The 25,846-nt window shown below is 37.0% G+C and overlaps 1 protein-coding gene across 1 annotated transcript; it reads right to left on the bottom strand.

Annotated features, from left to right (window-relative positions):
* Positions 1–1,764: 1,764 nt before the first annotated feature.
* On the bottom strand, positions 1,765–25,812 carry ATP6V1B2 (ATPase H+ transporting V1 subunit B2). The gene is made up of 14 exons (XM_024761369.1): positions 25,655–25,812; positions 19,374–19,429; positions 14,788–14,886; positions 13,612–13,705; positions 13,403–13,480; positions 12,789–12,928; positions 12,352–12,453; positions 11,876–11,973; positions 11,099–11,222; positions 9,364–9,514; positions 7,843–7,925; positions 6,151–6,255; positions 5,169–5,298; positions 1,765–3,221 (listed from the first exon to the last, which is right to left on the bottom strand). The coding sequence occupies exons 1-14, from the start codon at positions 25,788–25,790 to the stop codon at positions 3,082–3,084; spliced, it is 1,536 nt and encodes a 511-aa protein (XP_024617137.1). The 5' UTR covers positions 25,791–25,812; the 3' UTR covers positions 1,765–3,081.
* Positions 25,813–25,846: the final 34 nt, after the last annotated feature.

Below are 25,846 nucleotides of genomic sequence, written 5' to 3'. Positions count from 1 at the left end.
TGGGGAATCACCAATTCCCAGGTTACCCAGCTGCCTGAAAACACTTGGCAAGTTTTCTGGGCAGGTTTTGCTATTCTCGCTGAGGATACAAAGCTCCTTGACTGGTTAGTCTCATTGTTTCTAAACACCAGTCACCTGCTCACTGTTGCCAGTGCAGGGCTTCATACGGAGGCAGGGGCAACTGAAGACACTGCATAGTTTCCTTGAGTACTAGGCAGGTATTCAACTCCAGACTGGAAAAAGTTTGGAATAAAACCACAGTTGGTAGCTGAGTAAGGAACATACTTTCATTAAAACAAACAAAAAAACCCATTTCTTTGTACTTAAGTTTTCCATAAAAGATAACTGTCCTTCAAGAACTGCCTCGCTAAGTTTTTCTTGTCGTCTCTAAATGGTATTTTCAGTTCTGTCCGGGGAACTATTTTCTGTTGTTCCCTAATACTGGACTAAGCTAACTTTCCATTACCAGTATAACAGAAAATTTCAAAAGCAGACAATGCTTTTATTGACCCCAGACATTGTGCACCATCCACACTTGCTGAGAATAAAACATCTTAGTGAGGCATTTATTACATTAGTCTGAAAACATTTTTTCACTTACATGAAATCTTATGGACCGAAGTGACAGTCAACTGCAAGCAATAAATGCTTAACGACTTATTTAGATAGCCTGAACTTTGAAGTGACTTTTCTCCTCCCAAATACTTTAAGCCAACTGAAATGAAAACTTCTTTTTAAAACATTTAATCATAGTGAGAGTCCATGTTAAAGCATAACTTTAGTCTTTCAATTAAGTTTTATCACTGGCACAAAAAGGTACACTAAGAAAATGTTTTCCCTAAAAAATAACAAACTAACAAGAATGCTACTTAACTAACTAATCTTAAGTATTATTTAAGAGTAGTAAGTCAAATCTCCCTTAATAAAGCTTTGGCATTAAAAGTAGCCTACTATATGAGTGCCTACACCATGGACCAGGCACTGTTCTAATGCTTTGCACACAAAATCTCTAGTCCTTATAATAACCCTAAAAGGAACACAAATCTGTTAAATGACTAAGCAAGGCCACACAGTCAGTGGCAGCACCAGAATCAGAACACAGGTCTACCTACTCTTGCTATGACAGCCTCTTCCTCTACATGTCCTAAATGTCACTCTGAGTTGGAGAGGGGAAAGAAACGGGAGGCCACCATGATGCCACATCCCTGTGCTTTAACCAGTATGTTTTCTTTATATACTGGACCATCTATTTCAGATTTTATTTGAAGCAAGTTTTGGCTTGCTTCAGTATGTATTTCATTTTCTATTTATTACCCTCTTTCATTCATGGCAGACAGGCTCTAGAGGTCCTGAGAATGTCTGAAACAAAGAAGGCTATAAAACACCTTAGTAACTCTCGAAAATGCTAAGTGGACCCTGAATCAAAACTTCAAGTTTCAGAGAACTTAGCCACTAATGATCTACAAAACAAACAAACAAACAAACCAACCCCACACCTTAGTAACTCTCAACCTTGGATCAAACTACAATATGTTGGAAAAGGTATCACTGAAAAGAGCTTGAAAGGGCAGCCTAAAAGGCAGAGGGTACAAAACATGGGCCATGTCCCTGTAAAGGGGACATGGTTCATAATACTGTGAATCAAGGGGCTGGTTCACAATACTGGTTATGATGTTCAAAACTGTGAATCAAAGAGAGATGCATTATTATATATTTGCTTGTTGCTATTGCTTTTCTGATTAGAAGATACAGAGTCACTTTAGGTAACTTCCATTTAACTTAATATTTATTTTCATTTTATATCCAGGTCACATTTTCTACATTAAAATATAATCATGCTGACTCCCCCCACCCCCTACACCCTCAGAGAAGAAAAGTGAAGAACTTTACACAACTTGAAAGAAAGATGGAATGCACAGAGAAGTTGCTATTGCATCCAAGTAACAAGGAACACAGAGAGACCAAACAGGAGACATGTCAGAAGTGCATAGAAGACCGCTCAGGGCTCGCAGCAGGAAGGAGGAATTAAAAGACTAAAGCTTTTAAATGCTATCACTTGTGCCACAAGACTACCCTGAAAAGGCAGATAGGTCAGAAAGCAGGACCAAATAGGGGATTTTCCAAAGGCTGCTATCTAACAGAGTTTAAAATATCCATAGATTATATATATAAAAAAATTCCATACACAGAAGAGCTTTCTCTTCCCCACCTTGCCTTTAGCATCTGGTAAACACTTTAGAAACTTAAAACCACTGTTAGCATGTCCAAATGTAGAACTGATATAGGTTTTTCTTTCTTAAAAAATTGTATCCCAACTCTTTCCAACCAACAATTCTATTAATCATTTTAATTATGATTCCTCTGCATGGAAACCCAGTAAGGATCATCAAGACAGGGCATCTCACTACTATCAGATCAAGGCCAGTTGGGCAAAACCTGCACGATTCTGTGCTACTCAGAGGGAGGGAGAACAGTAAGAAACAGGAGTTGAAACTTATCCGTACCAAAGAGGAAAAGGAAACTCCTTTTCTAATCTATTCATTAAACAGGAAACAGCAGGTGGACAGTAAAAACCATCTGCTTAGAGCAGCAGCACAGACCCAGAGGCACACCAAAATCTAAGAACAAGTGCTCAGGAAAGCGTCTTGGCTCTGAGAGGAAGCGTCTTTCAGACCCTATCTTGTCTCTAGTTTGGAGATCAAAGCATTATAACTTCAGATAGTGATACTCTTGAGGGGGTGGACAAGGAAGGTCTGAGAGACCCAAATAATGAGGACACTGGGCAGCTAACTACACCACTATGTACAAATACACACATCAGTAGGAAAACTTCACCTCCAACCCTCAGCTACTTTAAACAAAGCATTGAAGTTCCAGGTTTTCTGAACAGGGGGTATTTTAAAGGCTGTTAGCAGTTTAAAACATTGCAACACTGGCACAATATGTTACCTATTCCTTGTTTTTAATTACAGGGTAACACAGTAAACTCCAACACAAAGGTGGGGATGGGGGAGTGCAAAAGCAATAAAGAAAACAGAACCAGTATTTCACAAGAGCATCGAGCCAGCGATGAAGTAGCAGCTAATGCTTTGCAGAGTCTCGAGGGTAGAATTCGCTCAAAGTGCTCTGAGGGATTCTCTTCAGCATCTCTTTGGGGAAGATTCGGAGCAGTTGCCAGCCAATGTCCAAAGTCTCATAGACAGTGCGGTTTTCGTATGGACCTTACAAAAAATTGAGATTAGATGAATAAAGGCCAAGTACTTCCAACTTCTCAGCGTTATTCAAAATTTATTCTGTTATGGAACTAGCACTGCAGGCATGAAGTATAAAAAGAGACACACAGCAGTTAGGCCTCCAGGACTGGGTGTGACTTAACGTGGAAATGAGGGTCTAGACAATAGGTACCCCTGGGAACCAGAGAAAAGGGAGAAAGCCCACAGGCGAGACGTTCGGCGGCTGTGTGTGTGTGTGTGTGTGTGTGCGTGTGCGTTTAACAATGGGTGGGATCTAAACACACTCCACTGAATAATGGAAACTAGACCTAGAGTTTTGTCCAGAGAGTAGTGAGAAAAGCAGTTTCCCAGGAACACAGGCTGACCTGAAGGAGGCTAGTACAGATACTTCGAAGGCCTTAAATGCCAATTAATCACCTGAATAGGTCTGTGTGAAAGTTTTCAAACTTGCTATTGCTATTATTATTCTTAATAGCAGAATCATTCTTATCCTGCAAATAAATCTCATTTTTTAACTAAGGAGTTAGAGTGGCTAGAGTTCTGCATCTCTTGTCTACCAGAACAATTTTTATCTTTTTAAGATATTAAGGTTCTGTGTAATTTTTTATTTTTATTTTTTTAGAAAACCCAACTATCATACATTCTGGGGATTTTAATGTTACTTAAAAAACGTATCACATAAATAGAAAAGCGCACAAATCCTAAGTGTGTAGCTGATGCATCATTCCAAAATAAACACATCGTTTGTAAGTATCACTGAGGTCAAAAATAAGAGTTTACCAGCATTAGCAGGGGTGGCAGGGAAGAGAACAAACAAAACAGCTTGAAAGCCCTACACATGCTATGTAATAAAAACCATTATAGACTTTTTAACAGAAGGACAATCAATAAAATTAATACTAAATTTACCCTGGCAATGGCATAGAGAGAGTCAGGGAGACTGGTGAAGATGCTGGCACTAACGGCCAAGGATGATGGGACAAAGGTCTGGACTAGGTCTTGGGACACACAGAGTGGTCAGAGATCAGCAGCTTCAAGATCACCCAGAACTTGTCAAAATACAGGCTCTCTGGCCCCACCCAGATCTACCGAATCAGAATCCGCATTTCAACAAGATCCCTGGTAGATTCAAAAGCATATTCAATTTTGAGAAACACCGGCCTAAGTTTTTTTAATAGGAATGAAAAGAGAACAGGATAAGATGTTTTAAAGAAGAACAATGCAAAGTAGCAAATATTTGATGACTGGAGAATAAATGAAGAGGGTTAAGAATGCCCAGTGCCTGAGCTCGGGCTAACTAGGGTAATGGTCATGCCAGAGGTAGACAGAAATTGAAAAGGGAATTGCTAGGCAGGTGGTCAGTTGGGAAAATACTTTGGTTCTCACCACGCTGAGACAGAGAGGATGGTGGCATAAACAAAGGCTTCCTAGCTCAAGATGCGGGACTAGAGCTTCAGAAAGAGGGGAAAGGCTCATACATAGGAAGTTAGTCATCAGCACAGGGGAAAAAAAGCACAGAAAGAACAGGTAATTAAGCCTTTGGGAACACTAACAATTAAGAAGCAGGAAGATGAGAAATCAGGAGGATGAAAATAGATGGACATGAAAAGTCCAAAGCCCCCAAAGCCAGAGGAGAGCATTGCAGAGAGGGTAAGAGGGAGGAGAAGTGGCAATGGAGGCAGGAGAGCAGAAGGCCGGTTCTAAGGAAGAGAAAACACAAGACAGGAGCTAAATAAATGGATAAAGAAATTGAAGGTACAGGGGAAGGAACCAGAGGGCTAAGAACAAAGACATGGCAGGCGGCTGGAGAACCTCTTCTCTAATCAGAAGGAAAATTGTATGGAGACCAATGTAAATTCTCTCAGACTAGGAAAGAAGTCCTCCTCAAAAATACATATGATGCTGTTTCTATTCATAGGAAAACAGTAATCTTACCCTGAGCAATGAAGTTCCTCTCAAACTTCTGCAGAAATTCCAAGTAAAGCAGATCATCTGACGTAAGGGCTTCTTCTCCAACTACAGCTTTCATGGCCTGCACATCCTTACCAATAGCATAGCATGCATACTAAAGAGAAAAAAAGGTTTACATGAACAGAGATAAGGTTTTATAAATGGTAACGGTACTCTGGGCTATGTAAGTGTATTGCTGTAGCTATCTTCACAGTATTTCACATGATTTCCAAACATAATTCACATAAAGTTCATATGCAAGTACTGGAAAGACTTTATTATACAGTCTCACTAAGAAAGGAGTCTTCAAGCATGCAATACATAGACATTACTAACACTCTACAAAAAATACACTCCCTCAATATACCAATGAGCTTACATTTTGTAGAGCATTTAAAAATCACAACTTACACAATAGGAGAAATCCATCTCTAAATTCTATTCAAAAAAAAATATCTGTGTTATCACTAGGTTTATTTATCATTTCTACTTTAAGGTCAAATGTGTTTTTCTTTAATTATGCTTGGTATACAATCTCAGGACTATAGCAACCAAGGATTTCATAGAATATATACAGCCGTATCCCTTAGCGTTCTGGTGATTGCCTAATATGTTAAACAAAAAATTAGTTAGAATAGTCTTTCGGAAATACTCTGTAATTAAGGTTACTAATAAAAACTTAATTGTCTTACGCCTTTTTTATTTAAAAACGACCTCATACAGCATTAGAGGTGGGTTTCAAGCATGTGATTTTTAATCTTTGTCATGAGCAGTTATCCTTGTGAAAAAGGCTCTAATGAATGTTTCTGTATTCCACTATTCTATATTATATATTCTATATTAAAATTCTACTTTGATGGGGGGAGAAGAAAAGTGGTATGGAAGAAAGACAAGAGGTATAAGACGGCGGAATGAACTGAGAAAGTATTCATTTCTTTAAACACCATCCTGGAAAAAACATACGTACCAGCTGGTTAGATACATCGGCATGATCCTTTCTGGTCATACCTTCTCCAATAGCAGACTTCATTAACCGCGACAACGAGGGCAGCACATTAATAGGTGGGTAAATCTTGGGTAAGAGGGGAAGGGGGAAAATATTATATTTAAGTACAAAATTCAAGCTTTACTGGTAGTAAAGGAGGACTTTGAAACTCATTTTTATTGCTTAAATTGCATGACACTGCTACATTGGTTTCCTAGATGATTCCTAATATCTTTTCCTGATAAGAAAAGGAAGAAACATTTTACAGGTTAAGATTTCTTTTGAGAATCAAATCCAGAAAGTAAAATCTACAAAATAGTACAAGATTATATTAAAAAACTGAATTTTCAACATCTGCCTATAATATCAAATCCAAATGGTCTTCTGAACTCTGACTCATAAAATCACACATAAAAAGATTAACAATAGGGCTTCCCTGGTGGCGCAGTGGTTGAGAGTCCACCTGCCGATGCAGGGGACGTGGGTTCGTGCCCCGGTCTGGGAGGATCCCACATGCCGCAGAGCAGCTGGGCCCATGAGCCATGGCCGCTGGGCCTGCGCGTCTGGAGCCTGTGCTCCGCGGCGGGAGAGGCCACGGCTCTGAGAGGCCCACGTACCGCAAAAAAAAAGAAAAATAAAAATAACAATAATTTCACCTAAAAGCTGATATCAGAAGCTGGCATCTATTAAAGAACCAATAAAAAAAATCTGTTTTTGATTATTCAGTCATAAAAAAGAATGAAATCTTGCTGTTTGCAGCATCATGGATGGACCTTTAGGGCACTATGCTAAGTGAAATAAGTCAGAAAAAGATAAATACCATATAATCTCACAAAATGTCAAGCTCACAGATAGAGAACAGACTGGTGGCTGCCTGAGGCAGGGGATGAGGAGTGAGCAAAATGGGTGAGGGAGGTTAAAAGGTACAAACTTTCAGTTATAAAATGAGTTAAGTCACGGGGTTGGAACTTTCAGCATGGTGACTATGTAAGTTAATAATGCTGTATCACATATTTAAAGGTAGCTAGAAGAGTGGCTCTTCAAAATTCTCATCACAAGAAAAAAAATTTTTTAACTATGTGAGGTGGTGGATGTTAAGTGGACTTATTGGGGTAATCGTTCTGCAACATATACAAATATCAAATCATGACATTGTACACCTGCAACTAATGTAATGTGACATCAATTATACCTCAATTTTTAAAAATTTTAACAATAAAAGACAAAGAAAAAACTCTGAAAAATCTGTTCTTGTATTAATAACAAAAGTAGATTATACCATTAGGGAACAGAAGACCCAAAAAAGTTCTTTGAACAACTCACTCCATTTTAAGTCACAATAAAGAAAGTGGAAATTTAATTCTTAATTCTGGCACTTTTTTCCACACCAGGATTTTAGTATTACAGAAATGACAATTTTATAGCCATATTAAAAACAATGCAATTTGATATTTTCTTTTAACATCCTTATTGGGGTATAATTGTTTTACAATGGTGTGTTAGTTTCTTCTTTATAACAAAGTTAATCAGCTATACATATACATATGTTCCCATATCTCTTCCCTCTTGCTTATATTTTCTAAATAAATAATTCCTAAGAGCAAAGTCAGAGTCACTAAAGAATAACTGAAGAATAGATCTGTAGGCTTATAGCATCGTTCAACTGTCAAATACCTGTCTGTTGTGTAGCTGTCTGTCCACATAGATCTGCCCCTCTGTAATATATCCAGTCAAGTCAGGGATGGGGTGAGTGATATCTACCAGAGAAAGACACCTGATGTTAGTTAAAGTGTCCATCTCATATAAACAAAACCACAGGAAGTCAATCTGCACTACTTAAAACAGTGCTATATAAAATAGTTTGCTGTGATGATGGAAAAGTTCTTTATCTGTGCTGTCCAATATGGCAGCCACTGGTCAAATGTGGCTACTGAACATGTGAAATGTGGCTAAATGCGACTGAAAAACTTTATTTCAAACTTTATCTGATTTTAATAAACTTTAGAATTTAAACAGCCAAATGTGGCTAGAGGTTACCGTATTGGCCAGTCTAACTTATCTGGCTGCAGCACAGTTAGACATGTGTCGACACAAGTTAAATTAGCTATATTCATAAAAAGTACTATTTCTCCTAGTTATGCTCTCTCTCCCCCAAATACAAATAAAGTTCCATTTTAAACACAAAGCTCATTTGCAGAGATTTGCCAATTTGATGTATACTGAGAGAACATTCTTCGTCCATAAGCTATCCCAGAGGGATACACAACATTTCAACATGGAAAATACAGAGAGGCTAAACAAGTTAAGCAACACTACACAGGCAGCACCAAGCAGGTCGCACAGAGCAAGACACCTCTAAGTCTGTTAAATTACAGAGAGTAATTTTGTAGCTGCTTCCTTGGAACAAATCATTTTCACATCAGAGGTAGTATTCAGACTGCCTGGGTTCTAAAGCCGCCACTTCCTAACTGTGACACTTTACCTCTCTGTGCCTCACACGAGAGCATCTAAAAAGTCGCTATGAAGATCAAATGAGTCAAAACTTACAAAACACTTAGAACAGTGCTCAGTTATAATGAGTTATTACTGTTTCTGAAAATATTTTGAAAAAGTGTTTTTAAAAGACTGAGATAAAGATAAAAAGACACTAACATAAGGGGAATGCTGAAAGTCTCACCCGGGGGCTGCTGGGCATACATCCAGGCAGGCACTGCACTGTGCACTTAGACATACATGATAAAACCAAGTAATTTTTAGCAAGTCTCTGATGATCGTTCTATCTCTGGAGTCTCGTGGCATTTACTATCTGTGCTCTATATCTGGCACTTAAGCTACCTTAAATTACTGATGCACATACATTAAAAAAATATCCACCTAGAATGAGTAGCTTACATTAAGTAGAGCCCATAAATCTTTTAAAAATTCATTTCATCTAGACCAGTGTCCTGCAAACAGTAGACACTAAATACTAGCTAATAAATAAAAATTACAAGAAAATTTTTCTACAAAAGAATAATTATTATGGGTAGTTTTGAAATGAAAACTTTTACTAGAAACAAATCACTAGGTAAGGTAAACTTCTGGAGGATAAACTCTCAAAAGAATTTCAACTCAAAAAGATAGATGGTCTTCTCTCTTAAAATCAAAGTCCTTACAACGATTAGGGATGCTATAATCCAAAGACCCTAAACTTACCATCATTAGGCATGGTGAGGATAGGAATTTGAGTAATAGAGCCACTTCTACCTTCCACTCTACCAGCGCGTTCATATATTGTGGCTAAATCTGTATACATGTAACCTGGGAAACCTCGTCGACCAGGAACCTCTTCCCTGGCTGCTGAAACCTGACAGTGAGTCAAGGAGAACAGTATCACATACCAGAAAATGAAAATTAAAGCTTGGTTAGAACACATTTGTTTGAACAGGCCAAATTACAAAGTTGGAAATATCTTGTTCATTTTAAATATCACCTCTAGAAATGATTAAGAAAAATCTAGCAACATAAATTCAGATTATTCTGCAACAAAAATGTTGACAATTGGGGACCACAAGTTTTCTGCTAAAATCATACTGCCGTAACACAAATCTTCAAATAGCCTGCTAGAAGAAAATCTGCTTGCAATTTTATAAATCAAAGGTAGTACATTTTAAAACTAAGAGAATATTCTCAGTTCACAAGATTTACTTCATGTTATGGATCTTGCCAGATTTACATAAGCTAATCCTGAAAAGATCAAAAGGGAAGGAAATACATATATCAGAAATCATCTGATGCATTTTACATACATTATTTAATTTAATCCTCACAACAACCCTATGAGGAAGTTAATGTTATTAACCCCAACTTACAACCGGAATCAAGGGCCAGATAATTTCCCTGGATCACCGCACAAGGTAAGAATAGTAATAAATGGTCTCTTAGAGACATGCACACTAGAATATATGCATACATTTTAATCTACAGCCAACAAGAACTGCAAATCACTAAGCCCAACTCCTAACTGCTACTTTGGTTCCTCCAAGAGGGTGCTCCAGCAGTGCTACTCAAAGTGTGGCCTGCAGACCAGCTTTTATCAATTTGTAAGGAGATAATGTAGAATGCAAGATAAACATATAGAAAACTTTAGTGGCAATTTGATAGAATAATTGTCTGTCGAATCTAATACTACTAATAAAAGGGTTTGTAAATTTTTTTTTTTTAATTTTCACTTTTCTAATACTTATTTTTACTGCCTTTTAGAAAAGTATTTGTGATGGATGGGAGAAAAGAAGTCCTTCAATGAAAAAGCACTGTAGCCGAGTGAGATATGATGATGGATCTTAGGGAATCTTAGGCTAGATATTTATATAGGCTGTCTCTTCAGAAGTCTTCTTCCCTTTTTTGCACACTTAAAAGAGCAAGTAACTCAAAATTTCAGTAACTTGCATTAGAACAAACACCCCACACTTCTGGATGGTAAGTGCTAGAATCTTACATTGTTTCTAAATAATCACTGAGCTTTCTGAAGGAAAAAAAAGTTCTGAAGAGGGTTCTGCCAGAGTGTAGTCTTCACTTATGTAAATAAATAAAAATTTACATCATTAAAAATGAAATTCTTGAAAAGGGCTGAAAACTGACAGTCTGGACAGAGACAGAACTACCTTGGAGAGTAACTGATTAAATAGCTTGCATCATTTACTCTAAGAATCCAGTCTTAATCAATGGAGACAGTGAGAGTATGATAAATAGGCTAATAATTTAAATCTCATCCTCTAATCATTTCAATTAGGTTGACAAAAGTAGTATTTCCTTTTCTGATTAATTAAGGTATTCTACTAATATATGAGCAATGCATTTTAAAAAACATGATTTAAAAACAAAATGAAAACTTGCAGAGGGACAAGATAACCCTGACAAGATAATCCATTTTAATTAAGAAAAAAATTACCTCTCGAAGTGCTTCAGCATAAGAACTCATGTCTGTTAGGATAACCAATACATGTTTCTCACACTGATAGGCCAGGAACTCGGCCGTGGTTAGAGCCAAGCGAGGAGTGATAATTCGCTCAATACTGAAATGAAACATTAAGTCCTAAGTCACTCAAACAAAAAGGCCAAAAACAAAACAAAATGATTCCAGAAATAATAGTACAGTCTCCCTTTTAAAGTTTCACATAAATTCAGGAAGGTTAAGCAATTATTACTTTAAAAGTTCTTAAGTAAGGCAGAGTTCTTTTATGTATTTACATAATAAGAATTACTTAGTGCTACACAGATAAATTGATTTATTTTATAAATGCCCCATAATTTGTCAGAACTATATAGTTCTCAAAACTGAGCAAGAAAGGAAGAGAGAGAGAAGGAGAAAGGGAGGAAAGAAGTAGGGGGCAGATTTTGCAGGTAAGAGGAAAAGGTAATTTATTGAGTATGGACGGTGTGCTAGGTAACTTATACTATTATCTCATTTAATATGTACAACAACCCCGTGAGACAAGTATTATTTATCACATTTTATGAAAGGAGGCACTGAGCTTCAGAGCCTAAATGACTCACCCAAAACCAAGTAACTTGCAAGAAGCAGAGCTGGAATTTAAATACGGTTATCTCATACCTAGGCCTGTGTAGCTTCCACTGTAATGTTCTACCTCCTTAGTGTAAGGTGACATTTTTGACCAGAAGCCTGCACGAACAGGGGGAAAATAGCTCTATTTTTTTGTTTACTTACGTTGGGTCGTTAGCCAAGTTCAAAAAGAGGCAGACGTTGTCCATTGAGCCATTTTCTTCAAAGTCAGATTTGAAGAACCGGGCAGTTTCCATGTTTACCTAAATGGCAATGACTTCATCAGTGCTGGGAGAAGAAAAATGCTCAATATTTCTTTCTTTCTTTTTTTTTCCCCCCAATATTTATTTCTGATGAAGGCCAAGCTACAGATCTGTACTGCTCCTTCTTTTAAAGGTTCAAATACCCCCAAAACGTTTACAAAAGCCAACGGAGTAAACAGCTTGCTCTGGGCACAAAGGGAATTATTCTTACATTCCACAGTCAAATGCTAAATACTAATCCATGGTTTGCCCAAAATGCCAAGCTGCAACTTCTCCGCCTAGAGATAAACTGAATAATATCTGTGCAGTTTTCTACATTGTTCTAATAACACAAGCAATTTTACATTTCATACTAAAACAGAAAAAGATAATACTTACACCCATAGCAGCAAATACAATCGCAAAATTTTCCTCACTGTAGTCCACTACATCTTTGGATTTTTTTACCAAACCAGCCTGGCGACAGATTTGAGCTGCAATCTGATGAAGAGTACAAAAGAACTAAGTTAAAATCTAAAATAATACTTCTACAACAAAGTAACTTTTACCCTAAACTTTGGGGAACTGTAATCATAACTGAAACTGGGTTGTCTTAAAGGGCTTTATTCAGTAAAACTATTTTGTAATTTTTGCAGATTCCTAAGAGTAAGCAAGAAGTCAGATATGTGTGGGTAAAGAGTCAATGTAATTGGATTATATAAACAGAAACATTGGGTATTTACCTTGAAAATCCTATATTTGGTTTCTCACTAAGAGTAAAGCACTCAGAAATTCTTTCTTCTTGAATTTCATACCAAACAGATTCTAGTTCTCACCTCATTGTGCGGTAAGCCAGCAGCAGAGAAGATAGGAATTTTCTGCCCCCTAGCAATACTGTTCATGCCATCTATGGCCGAAATGCCGGTCTGAATCATCTCCTCTGGATAGATCCGACACTGAGGATTGATTGGCTGGCCTAATGCATTTCCAAAAGGGAAACTTTTAATATGTCTCTACATTATGACTACAACCATACAAAGCATATAAAGCATTTCTTTCTACTCTTAAAAAATCAGTTATTTTTGAAATCTGAAACTGTTTAAATATTTTTTTCCATTAATCTTTTGTAGATTCACAAGTTATATGGTAGTAAAGTGAAATGTAAGGTATAGCAAATAAGAGAGAAATCCTAATTTCAAAGCCATTATGGCTTTTACATTTCAGATATATCCTGGTGATATTTTACAATAAATAAAATATAAAATTTTAAGATAACCTCTAGGAAAAATAAATTTATTAAATAGTAAACAAAAAATAATTAATCAAACATGGAATATGTTGGTTATCTACTTAAAGTATCATAAAAATCACCCTTTATCTGACAAAGGTATAAGATAGATAGATAGATGCTATTTTCCCCAAAACACAGAAATCCATTTTCTGTCCCTACCCATGATATCAAGGAAGTCTTCAGCCAGTACAACAGGACCTCTGTCGATGGGTTTTCCTGATCCATTGAACACCCGACCTGTTAAACAGTAACAAGACAGTACAGAGTGGACAATGACTCAAATATTCATAATCTTTACAAAGACTTCACGGAAATACGCTAAAAAGGAAACAGATCTCTGCTCAGAATGAATAATAATATCCATTTACCAAGCATATCCTCAGACACCGGCGTTCGGAGAATATCCCCAGTAAACTCACAGGATGTCTTCTTGGCATCTATACCTGAAGTCCCTTCAAACACCTATCAAGAAAGAAAAGTAAACAGAAGGGCATAAGAAATTTAGATCATAAGCGCTTAAGATTCATTTGTCAGCCCTTATAAAGTAAAATACATCAACATACATACTACTTTTAGTATTATGAATAAAGAAGTGTTCATGGTGGACGATGAACCAAATTGCCAACCTCTTAACCAGGGTCATGCCTGCAGGCCAAATCCATCAAGCAAGCTAAGAATGGTTTTTACATTTTTAAAGGATTGTTTTTTTTTTAAAAAAAAAAGGAAAAAAAAAGCTAAGAACATGCATCAGAGACCTTAGGCAAAACCCTCACAAAGCCTAAAAAATTTACTATCTGGCCCCTTACAGAAATTCTGCCGACCTCTGCTCCAGATCTACTTTTTAGGGCAATATGTTATTTGAGAAAACTGGCACTTCCTATAATCAGTAACATGAAAAACTAGGCATTATCAGAGACAAGAAGTAGACTCAGATCTTGTTTTGGTTTCAGCCCATAAGCTCTGAATTCTACTTTTCATCTCTCTCCTTCTATGTGACTGTTTCATTTTATCCATTAAAATTTTTTTTAAAAAAAGCCATTTTACCAGTGGAGCTACTGGGCTAGAATGGATATTGGTGGCTGGCATTTAGCAACAAAACATGAAAAAATACTTTTCTTCCCTCATAGCCAGTAAAGAGTCAGGTCCCTGGCTTAAGATTTTTCATGGTCGTGGTGGTGCAAAAGCAATACACATTCGGTAGAAACAGTACTTCAAAACAATCACATGAGATGTTTAACATTTTATTATAAAATAGGCTTTGTGTTATATGGTTTTGTGCAATTGTATGCTAATATAAGTGTTCTGAGCACCTTTAATGTAAGCTAAGCTAAGCTATGATGTTCGGTAGGTTCTGTGTACTAAATGCATTTTCAACTTACAGTATTTTCAGCTTATGATGGGTTTATCAAGGTGTCACCTCACCTATAAGTTGATGAAGATCTGTATACTTATGTGATAATTACTAGAAAGAACTACTGGTGTTTCTTATGTTTGTTGTGATCAGAAAAACGTTCAACTGGCCAGGTTTTGAAAGTGATGCTTACCTGAACCACTGCTTTGGAACCACTAACTTCTAAAACTTGCCCACTCCTCTTTGTGCCATCAGGTAGTGTTAAGTGCACAATCTCAGCATATCTGGGAAACTAAATAGGAAAAAAATAAAGGCTCAATAACCAACATTTTAAAAGCTCCTCAAAATACTCTATATGCTTCTATGTCTTTCACAGCATGTATGCACATGCAGACCCCATACCTCCCCAAAGCACACAGGTATACATCCAGAGTTTAGAATATCCTCAGGTAGTTTAAGTCCTTAAAACACTTATCACCGGCACAAACACTGGCAAACACAACATAAGGTACAGAGGGAAGGGTCTTAAATCTATGAAACCACAGCAATTAAATTCTTTCCTTCTGTGTATATGTTTTTAAGCTTTGAGACTACAGAAAGTTAAAAAACTATGTTCCCACTACTCAGAAATGATGTTTGCTTCTGGGCTGTGTAATCACCTTGTGCTTTGGGAGGACAGGAATAAAATGCAACTAAACAATAAAATAATTACTATTATAATAAATAATGCTAATATTCCCTCCTCAATCTAATTCTCCTAACCAGAAATGTATTCCTCTAATCCATTTTTAATATTTTAAATTGCATGTTTCCAAAAATATACTGTAGTGTTTCACTTACCTAAATGGTAACATACTAAATATATCATCCTGCAACTCGTTTTTTTTTTTTCCACTCGACCGTATGTTTTGGATCTGTCATAGTAGTATTTACCTTATTTTATTAACATAATCTTTTGAAAAATGCATCACTACTTTGTGTGATGTGAAGGAAAACATCTGCCAATGCATCCGTGAATCAACACTGACTGTAGGACACTTGATTCTGGAGATGCTAATATGAATAAACGGGCATCTAGAATCAATGTTAGAACAGATATAGTTAAAATCAAGTGACACTACATTTTATTCAGCTGTTCTTCTACCACTGGTGTTCACGGCTGTTCCAAATTTATACTACTACAAACATGCTGCGATGAACATTCTCACATGTGGGCCCGAGTTTCCCGAAGGTATCTGGTTACCTAGTGGTGGGCTACAGGCTGTGTCCATTTTTATGTGAAATTACTCTGCAAAGGAACCTTTTACTTTACAAACTCCCTAGTAGTATAGATAAGTATCTTTTCCCTACATCTTTGCCAATCTTATATTATTAAACTTTAATTTTTACCATTTTGATAAAATAAAAAATAGTATCTTTCAATTTGCATTTTCCTGATTCTACTAATATTGAGCATCTTCTCATGTTTACTGACAATTCAGACTTCATTTCCTATAATAGCCTTATTAATATCTTTTCCTCGCTTTTCAACTACATCTGCTTTTTCTTATTTACTTTTAGATAAGTTTCATAGATTCTGGGTATTAATCCTTTTGCGAATATCTGCTCCCAGTCTTTCTTGTCTTTTAATTTTGTTTATGGTATCCTATCATACAGAAGTTTTTGCAATAAAATGACTTGTTTTCCTTTATGGTTTGTGTCTTTTGTGTAGGAAAACCTTCCAATCTGAAGTCATAAAAATGGTTTTCTATATTGTCTTCTGATAGGTTTCTCATGTTTTGGTCTTTAATCCATCTGGATTTATTTTTGGTATGTAATTTTATTTTTCTCATTTTTATTTTTTCATACAGGAAGCCAAATACCCCAACAATATTTACTGAGTAGCACAAATTAATTTGTGCTACAAGTAGCACGACTTGTAATGTAGCCTTTATCATTTACCAAGTCAAATTCTCAGGTGTGAGAAGAGTTGGTTTTAAGAATCTTAACTTTGCTCCACTGAAATATCTGCTTACTCCCTCACCAGATCTTTATTCTTACTCTATTTCTAACTGATTTTGTTACCTGGAGAGAATCAACGTATTTTCTATTCTGAGCCTTTTCATTCATGAACGTGGAATCTCCACTTATTTGAAGTCTTCTTTTATGTCTTTCAACAAAGTTTCACAGTTTTTTGTAAAAAGTTCCTAATTATTCTAGTAGTTACTTCTGGCATACAAAACACTACTGATTTCTATAGACATCATCTGCATCCAGCAACACTGTTTTACACCATTGTTTCTAATAGTTTGTCCACTGAATGACTTGTGTTTTCTGTTTAATTAATCATACTACCAAGAAATGATGACAGCTGTGCCTTTTCCTTTTTAATCCCTTTATCCCCTAATTTCTTTTTCCCACAGCATTGGTTAGGGTCCAAGCACAAAGACAGAACAAAGATGGATAGCAGTGGTGACAACAGGTGTCCTCATCTTGTTCCTGATTTAAATGGGAATGTTTCTAGAGTCTCTCCTTAAATAGGCTGTTTGCTGTAAGTTATGGTGGATATCCTTTAAGAGGTTTTAAAAGTTTGTTCTATCCCTTATTTCTAAGACCTCCTTCTTCTGTTTTGTTTTTTTTAGAAACAAGTAATTTTATCAGATACATTTTCTGTATTTACTGAGAAGAGCGTAAGCTTTTTCTAGCTTTATGTATGAATGACCTGAATTATACTGACATTTGCTAATATCAAATCATCTTTGTATTACTGGGATAAATTCTACTTTGGCATAACTCTGTTGATTTTTTTTTTTTGTGGTATGCGGGCCTCTCACTGTTGTGGCCTCTCCTGTTGCAGAGCACAGGCTCGGGACGCACAGGCTCAGCGGCCATGGCTCACGGGCCCAGCTGCTCCGTGGCATGTGGGATCTTCCCAGACCGGGGCACGAACCCGCGTCCCCTGCACCGGCAGTCGGACTCTCAACCACTGTGCCACCAGGGAAGCCCTGTTGATTTTTTAAAGTATATTTTTGCTAATATCCAATACATGGGAACATTTTTATTTAGAATTTTAGAATCTGTGCTTGTGAATGAGATTAGCTACACTGTTTCTTTTCTGATACTATCCTTTGTCAGGTTTGGAAATCAAAGATTTCAGAAAATGAGTTGGACAGCAGTCTCCATCATCAACTATTCTGATACAATTTGTATAAAATTATCCATTCCTTGATACTATCTGTATGCCTTAAGTTAAAAACATGAGCCAAAAACTAAAAACAAACAAAAAAACACTCTAAATCTGGTGGTATAAAGCCATTCTTACAACTACATAAACTTTTTTCCTCAGCTGGAGTTATACCCCAAACAAACATTCAATAAAACTTTTTCAGCTTTCTTAAAATTACTTCCTCCAAGATGTTTTCTAAGTCCTTCCCATTATTGACTCTCATAGCATCCTGCACTCACCCTTCATAGCACTTAACAATCAGACATTTATGTATTTGTATTGTGTATCTTTGGTGCTGAGTTCAGCACTTAACATAGTTGAAGCATGAATATTTTTAACTGTTTTTGAAAATATATTTACTAATATAAAAGCTTCATATTTTTAAAATATGAGTCAAAAATTTTATCCAATAGAAAGTATATAAAAAAGAAGAAATAAAGGACAAAGAAGCAAATAATGCTTTCAATACTTCCTCAAAAAATAAAAGTGTATGCTTCATCCCTTCACAAAATATTAACGGGCAGCTGCCTAAACCTTGTACAATTTGTATACTGAGGCTTTGAATCAAACTGCAGACTAGCATGAAACTGTGGCCAGGAGGAAGCTATATGCTTAATCTTGCAATTAATTTGTATAGGTACCTTGTCATGCACAAAAATATCTTAGTGATAAAGCTGAAGAGACAGTTCACTTTGCCCTTTCTTTTAAGAAATGTTTTTCAATTTATTTTCTGCTTCCAGAGGGGCCACATGCCAAACACACTTCTGTCATTACTTCTCTCAACAAACTAATAACTGTGTACCTTTCCCCCTGATCCACTCCCAACAACAACCAATGCAGAATTACTGTTCTACAGAGCATATTATACAAATTATCTCTGAAGATATTTTGATCACTGAACTCAGGCAGGAGGCTTCACCTAGGGTGAGGTCTATTCAATTACAGACTATATTCTATGCCTCTTTTTCTAAGATAATTCTTATGTATAGGTGTGGCTAAAAAAAAAACCCATGTAACTAAAGCATCTTTCAACAAACTGAATAAGTAAAAACTATTCTCTGCTTATGGTTTTAGTCACTGTTGAGATAATCTGTTGTTTATTCATTACTTGAATACCAGTATCAGGCCTTCAAAGACAAAAGTAACATTGTTTACTCACTCAAAGACCTTAAAATTTAGTAGAGAAGACAAAAATGTAACAAGTAGTTATAACACACTAGTCTATGACAAGAGCCACAAGATACTGTATATCTAAATATCCTACAAGTCATAAAACACACAAATACTACTGTTGTTTTCCTAATAAACCTGTGAGGTATGATTAACAAACAAATAAAATTTTAAATTTTACAGACAAGGGACTCAAAGCCACAAACAGAATCCACAACAGATCCAGTACTAGAATCCCATCTTCTGACTTCTGACCTAAAATTCTTGTCTCCATATAGCACTGACATTCCGACCAAGGAATGGCTTAAAAAAATCATAACAAAAGACTTAAAGTGTACTAAACAGTACTTAATACTATGCTTTTAACTTCATAAATGGTTAGACGATAATGATAGTGGTATTACCTTAACATGATCTAAGATCACTAGTGGACCATTAACTCCTGATACTGTCTTGTATGCTGGAAAGAAACACAAAAGAGTCAGTTCTTGTCAAACAGGACAACAGTCTAAATGATCTCTCTGGTATTACCAAAAAAACCCTCTCTCTATCATATCTATTATATGGAGCACTCAGAAAGTATGAAATTTTTCACCGAATTTATAAAATATGCCTGCATCTGTACATCAAACCAAAAACATTTTTAATTCTTACTATAAGTCACATTTGTTTCAAGGACCCAGGATACAAAAACAAAGGTAAAGAGGGAGAGTTCCCACAAGAGTTCACAATTTTATATGGAGAAGGGGGAGGTAAGGGCTCTACCAGAGGTGTGCTGAGGGTGTGTGGGAGCACAGGAAAGACCCTGCAATGGTCCTTACTTAGAAAAGAAAAAGCTTTACAGAAAAGGTAGCACTTAGCAAAGTAGATAGAGAAGAAGAAGGGAATCCGTAACTTTAAGCAGAAGTGACAAAACTCACAAAAGAAATCTGAAAAAATGTAGTCTGTTAAGATAAAATGCCATGATTAAATAGTATCATAAAAACTACGAAAAAAAAGTTTATGAAGGCGGATGGAATTAAAGGCCAGAGATCACATAAGCATCCTTTAAAGAAAAAAAAAAAGTCAAACGTTACTGTCATTGTAGAAGCTTATATTTTCTACTGCAAATTATGCCCTAGCAACAAACTACCCAAATCTCTCATTTTAGAAAGGAGGTAGCTATCATTGAATTGTATCACACCTACATACATGCCACGTATAATGAATGGTAATCAAGTATAAATCAGAACACTCAGGAAAGCAATTCTAACAGTGTCAGAATTAACTAAATTTCATAATCAGAAAAGCTGAAAACACAAATGAAATAAGTGTTTACAAGACCTAAAATAATGTGTAAGAAGCTGTCAACCAACTGGGAATTTTTCACTTGCTTGATCTCTTATGATGTCTTAGACAGAAATTTCTGAAATGAATGTAGACTCCCAAGGAGGAAACCATTTAATAACCAGTCTGTCCATTCAAGGGGCTTCAGAATTTAAAAACCTAATTTCTTTAGCCAGGAAGCAAGTGCCCCGGTAGAAACACTGAGACAGGGCAGGCAAGCACTGTCAGGAACCCTAGTCTTTCATACTGAGGACCTTTAAATCCTCACACCAAATATTTGCTTGAATACATGTGTAATTGTAATGATCAACAGAGGCCCCTAATTACTTTTTTTTTTTCCAACCTTAGATAAAAAGCAAGTCACAAATTTTAAATGTTAAGCTACTTGAATGGATGGCAATGTAAACAAATTAATCATGCCTCCAAGATTATTAGAAATATCCCAGTTGTCATATATTCTGCTACTTTTATGTTAATCCTCTCCATTGTTTTAAAATAATCTAATACTCTTAAAAATAAGTCCTACCCCTAAAACAATTTCTTCATTGTTCTCATTTGATTTTTATTTTTGGCCTCGCCACACGGTTTGCAAGATCTTAGCTCCCCAACTGGGGATTAAACCCACGCCACAGCAGTGAAAGTGCCGAGTCCTAACCACTGGACTGCCAGGGAAGTCCCTCACTGTTCTCATTTTAAAAGAATCCACATATTGTTTTTCAATTACTTTCTAAAATTGCTATGTGGATATGCAAAGTGAACTACATTAGAAACATTATTTTCTTGGCACTCAGGTTTTAAAACTATAGAAACAAAGACCTTTTCAAAACCTAAACAGCTGGGAATGGGAGTAGGGAGTGGGCCAGTGGAGGTGTGGGTATTCAGTTTTGAGATTTACAGGCAACTGTTTTGAATAAAATGTAACATCAGTAAAATGCTTCAGGTTCTGAAATTTTTCTTTACTTTCTGGACAAGATTTGCATCTCCTTTGAACTTTTAACCTCTACAACAATGATCCTTAAGAATCTCATGTTTAAATTCAAGCTCATTCAAATTATGAAGTTTTGCCAGTCACAAGGCAAAAAGCATGACCAAGAAAAAAGAAATGCTAGTCATTGCTTTTCCTGGAAACAGTGAATCAAGTTGATTTCAACTAGAGAAGGCAAGATTCTACTTCATCAAAAGCAGTCTCTAAATTTGCAACAATGTATGTAGCCTTTAAAAAAGCTAGTAACCACTGGAATTAATTAATAACAAAACTACCAATACACATTTAAAAAGTACTTGTCAGGAATTCTTTTTTAAACTCCATAACAGGTCTATAAGCTAACAAATATTATTCCAAGTTTTACAAGAGAAAAATGATTCTCAGATATTAAGTAACTTGCCTAAGGATCTGAACTTACACAGTCTGCCTCCAGTCATTTTTTGACTCTGTGCTACAGCTCAAATTCTAAAACTGAACTGGTCATTTTTTGTGGTCTGAGGCACTCTTGTATCATTACTGAAAAACAACCTTTCTCCAGTGGAGTGTAGCCATTAGAAAAGTTAAAGCAGGAAAGGAAGAAACTAATGGAGATGCTTCAGCAGTTTTCTGTCACTGGAAAGCATGAGGAGACCACTTCAGATACAAACCAGAGGTTAAGCAACATGCTTGGTTTGCATGAAAATGGGATGCAAACTAAACTAATAAATGTTATAATCCAAACTAAATAAAAAATATTACCAAACGAAACTGCTTCACACTTTACAGAGCATCTTCAGATAGGTTACCTTTTCAGTTTCACAAAACACTGGGAGGTAGGCAAGGCTGATAGACCTACTCCACACTTAAACTACATCTATGAGAAATCTGCTACTAAATGGAAGAGCCAGGATTAAAATTATTTTTGTTTGTTTGTGGCCCCCCCACCACCAATTCTAAGTTTATACTCTATGACCCTTAGTCTCCAGTATAACTTAAATATATGGAGATAACACAGTTCCTAGCACTTGGACTACAAATAGGGAGTAGAAAACAGTTTATATACAAACTATAGCTCCTTTCCACAATAGTAAAACTACTGGGGGGGAACAAGAAGAGAAAATAATATCAAATACCACCTTTTATCTCTCAACAATATTTACCCAGCTTTTCTCACCATTAGTATTAACAGTCCAAAGCAGAGACAACCATTTAGATTAAAGCTGCCAAAGACATAAAGCTGCTCTTCAAAAAGTCAATACCCATTCACAAATTACATAAATATTTCTGTTTCGAAACAATAATGACCACTCTTCTCTTGAAAATTTCAAATGAAGAAGAACTTGGGTCTGCAGGGGATGATCAGAACTTCTGAAAACACAGCAGACACATGTTTACATCTTTGATCCTGAATATTTATGAAGACAATAAATATTTATGGAGTAACATTTAAAACCCAAAATCTACAAAGATTTTAAGAAGCACATATTTTGTTAGATGACATCCTCTTCCTCCTATAGGATATGAGATTGTTCAACAGAACACTACTTAATGATTGTGAAACTTTCAAAGAGAAAATTCGACAGTCATCGCACAATAAGAGATCTAGTCCCTCAGCCTGCACCTTATTAGCAAAACAAAATCGGAACAATCATCTTCTATTGTGCAAGAAAAGTAAAGACCCACACTTTGTAGTGGGCAAGGAGGGAGAGGTTCTGGAAAAAGGCAGGCCGACCATTCCTTTACTGGACTTTTCACTGAGGCTAACTATGCTTTATGACATTAAGAAACTAAGATTAGTTGATCTAGGATCTCAAGAACAAAGGAGATTATCTAATCCAAAACGTTTAACATCCAACAGCTCTTCGTATATTATTGAACCTTGCTCAAAGTTTAAAAGGAAATCAAGTTTTCTTTCATTGTGACCTTAGAAATTCAACTAATGTGCTCAAGATTATTTCAAGCCTGCATATCTCATTTTCCATCTCTTGTTAACGGCCTCAGAATCCTGAAATTTTTTAAAACCAGGATCCAATTTGTACAGTGGAACTGCCAATATTCCATAACTTTGTTCAAAAAGCACACATTAAATAACTATAACTTTTTACCTAGGATGTTAACATCGATCTTTAATCAGAAAAATTAAGAAGTTAATATTTATTCAGAAGCAATTAAAAGTGTTAACTAGAATCAAGAATGTGGCAATATAGGAAAAAGATGACATTCAAATGCAGTTAGCTGTTAGCCTAAATATGATATCATTTGTGCTTTTTAGAATAACCCAGACACAGAAGTGAAACTCAAACTAAGTACCCCAACTCCCTACTCTGGTTCCATCCACATTAAAGATCCATATACTAAACTATCAGAACAAGGGGTTTAAATGCAAGTTATACAATTACAAAACACAATGTTTCTATGTGCCAACACTGTGCTAGGCACTGAGGATACAAAAAGGATTCCTGAACCCTGAAGTTTCAGTTTTAAGCATTATGTCGCAACAATGTTGTCAGGAGGAATCTCATCTGGAGAAGTTCTTCAGTCACTGGCTAAGCACACACAGAATGTTGAGAAATCATACTCATCTCCCTTAAGGGTTTACAACCTCAATCATGGAGTACTCTTTAAACTATGTTATTATTTCAGTTGATACTCTGAGTTGAGATTGAGTGAATAATTATACGGAAAAATGACTACTGCCCCTTATAATCTTTTCCTAGAAGCACCACTAATGTCTATCTGTTCTACCCAAAGAACAGCAAAGCATACAAATGCAATTCATAAAAGAGTATTTTTAACTGTTAGGCACAAATGTATTGTCATAAGAATGCAACATCTGTCAATTTCTTGAAACATTCAGCATGTAAACTCTCAACAAGCACTCTCTAACGCAAATAATTCCCATTATAGAAAGCACATGGGGGGGAATAAATTAGGAGTTTGGGATTAAAATATATACACTACTATACATAAAACAGATAACCAACAGGGAACTACTGTATAGCACAGGGAACTATACTCAATACCTTGTAATAACCTCTAATGGGTAAGAATCTAAAAAAGAATATAATACATATATAATATATATAACTGAATCACTTTGCGGTACACCTGAAACTAACACAACGTTATAAATCAACTATATTTCAATTAAAAAAAAAAAACCACATCTCTGCAAACCATAGAATCAAGTCTTTTCTTTCTTCCTTACACTGCAGTGCTGCCACAGGACCTGACCCACTGACTGATGAGGATGGGATTAGTCAGGCAGGAGAGCGCTCAGACTGAAACCCTTCATCTGAAATTCTTGTTAACCAATGAGCCACCCACAAAGAGGTACTGTGGCAATTAACCGGTGCAAATACAGTCTCACCACGTTGGAAAACATCAGGTGCTTTCCTAAGTTTTAGAGTCTACTTCCAGTGCTCATCCCCGGTTCCTAAGGAAACTGTGAAGAGGTCTGATGCTACACAATTTTATTGTTTAGTCATCAAGAACCATTTCTTTCGAAACTGCTGAACAGTCCACTTAAGCCTGGTTTATTAAGGTCTTTTTACAATCACAACACTTAAACATGCTTATGCATATGCTTTGCATACTTGATAAATAATATGGGCAAAGCTTCTTGTCTTCTCCAAGATAGCCTTGCAATCAAGTTAATGGCAGGAAAAGGTCCAGCAAGAATTAAGAAACCTGGAATTTTCCTGCTCTGCCAGTAATTAGGGGTCTAAAGCCTGGCAAGCCCTGTTCCTTTCAGAACCTTAGGCTTCTCACTGTAAAATGAGAGGGTTAGGCTAGATGACCCGCAGGGTACTTTTCAGCTCTAGCTTTCTCTGATATCTAGGTGTCCTCCTGCGGAGCAGCTTCTCCACTGAACAACATTTCCCTCTGGCTGTGGGCCTGACCTCCATCCACGAAAGGCCTGAGCACGTCAGCGATGACACAACACCGTCCCCCTCGGCAGGATCTCAGGACCTGCCCTGAGGTCCACACCCGAGGCAGGGGGAAGGGGAGGGGCGGTTCCCTCGACCCCTGCAGATCCGAATGAGGTCAGCAGAAGATTAGGATAAGAGTGGCAAGAAGTGGCCTTCGCTCAGAGACAGGAAGCAAGCGCCTGAGCATGTTCCAGCCTCGGGAAACTGGAGAGCACCGGTGGGGCAATAGCCAGGAGACCACCAACCCAGGAAAAAGTTCCCGTTGCTGCTCTTCCCCTTAGCCCACCCCTGGCACGGAAATAAAGGTACACTCAAATCGCGTACTAGAGAGAGACGTCGGAGTAGGGGAACGCGAGAGGGAAAAACAACCCCCCCATCCCACCCCTCTGGCTAAGCAGGTGAGTGGGAGCAAGGGGCTGGGCTAAGAGCAAAGACAGGATTCGTCTTACTCTCTGATACTCACTGAGACGAGGCTGGGAGAGGTAGTTCCGGCTAATTGCCAGCACCTGTTCTCGAGACCCCACCACGGGCCCACTGGTGGATACGGGAAGCTCAGGCGCGCCCCCGTTCACGATGCCCCGCATCGCTCGCAGCGCCATCTTGTCTCCTCCGTCCCGACTGGCCCAGCAGCGGCGCCGCGCAGGCGCAGATATAG

This window comes from Neophocaena asiaeorientalis, unplaced genomic scaffold, assembly GCF_003031525.2.
Source record: "Neophocaena asiaeorientalis asiaeorientalis breed wild unplaced genomic scaffold, Neophocaena_asiaeorientalis_V1.1 scaffold377, whole genome shotgun sequence".
Lineage (NCBI taxonomy): Eukaryota > Metazoa > Chordata > Mammalia > Artiodactyla > Phocoenidae > Neophocaena > Neophocaena asiaeorientalis.
This window is presented reverse-complemented; position numbering and strand designations above follow the sequence as displayed.

Bases quoted from the DNA above. Each gene is read 5' to 3' on its own strand.
- ATP6V1B2 (XM_024761369.1), bottom strand. From the start codon at position 25,790: ATGGCGCTGCGAGCGATGCGGGGCATCGTGAACGGGGGCGCGCCTGAG. The intron at 11,974-12,351 runs GTAAGTATTATC...ATTGCCATTTAG, and splicing joins TTGTATTTGCTGCTATGGGT to GTAAACATGGAAACTGCCCG. The intron at 9,515-11,098 runs GTAATTTTTTTC...ACTCACTGTCAG, and splicing joins ATGCTGAAGCACTTCGAGAG to GTTTCAGCAGCCAGGGAAGA.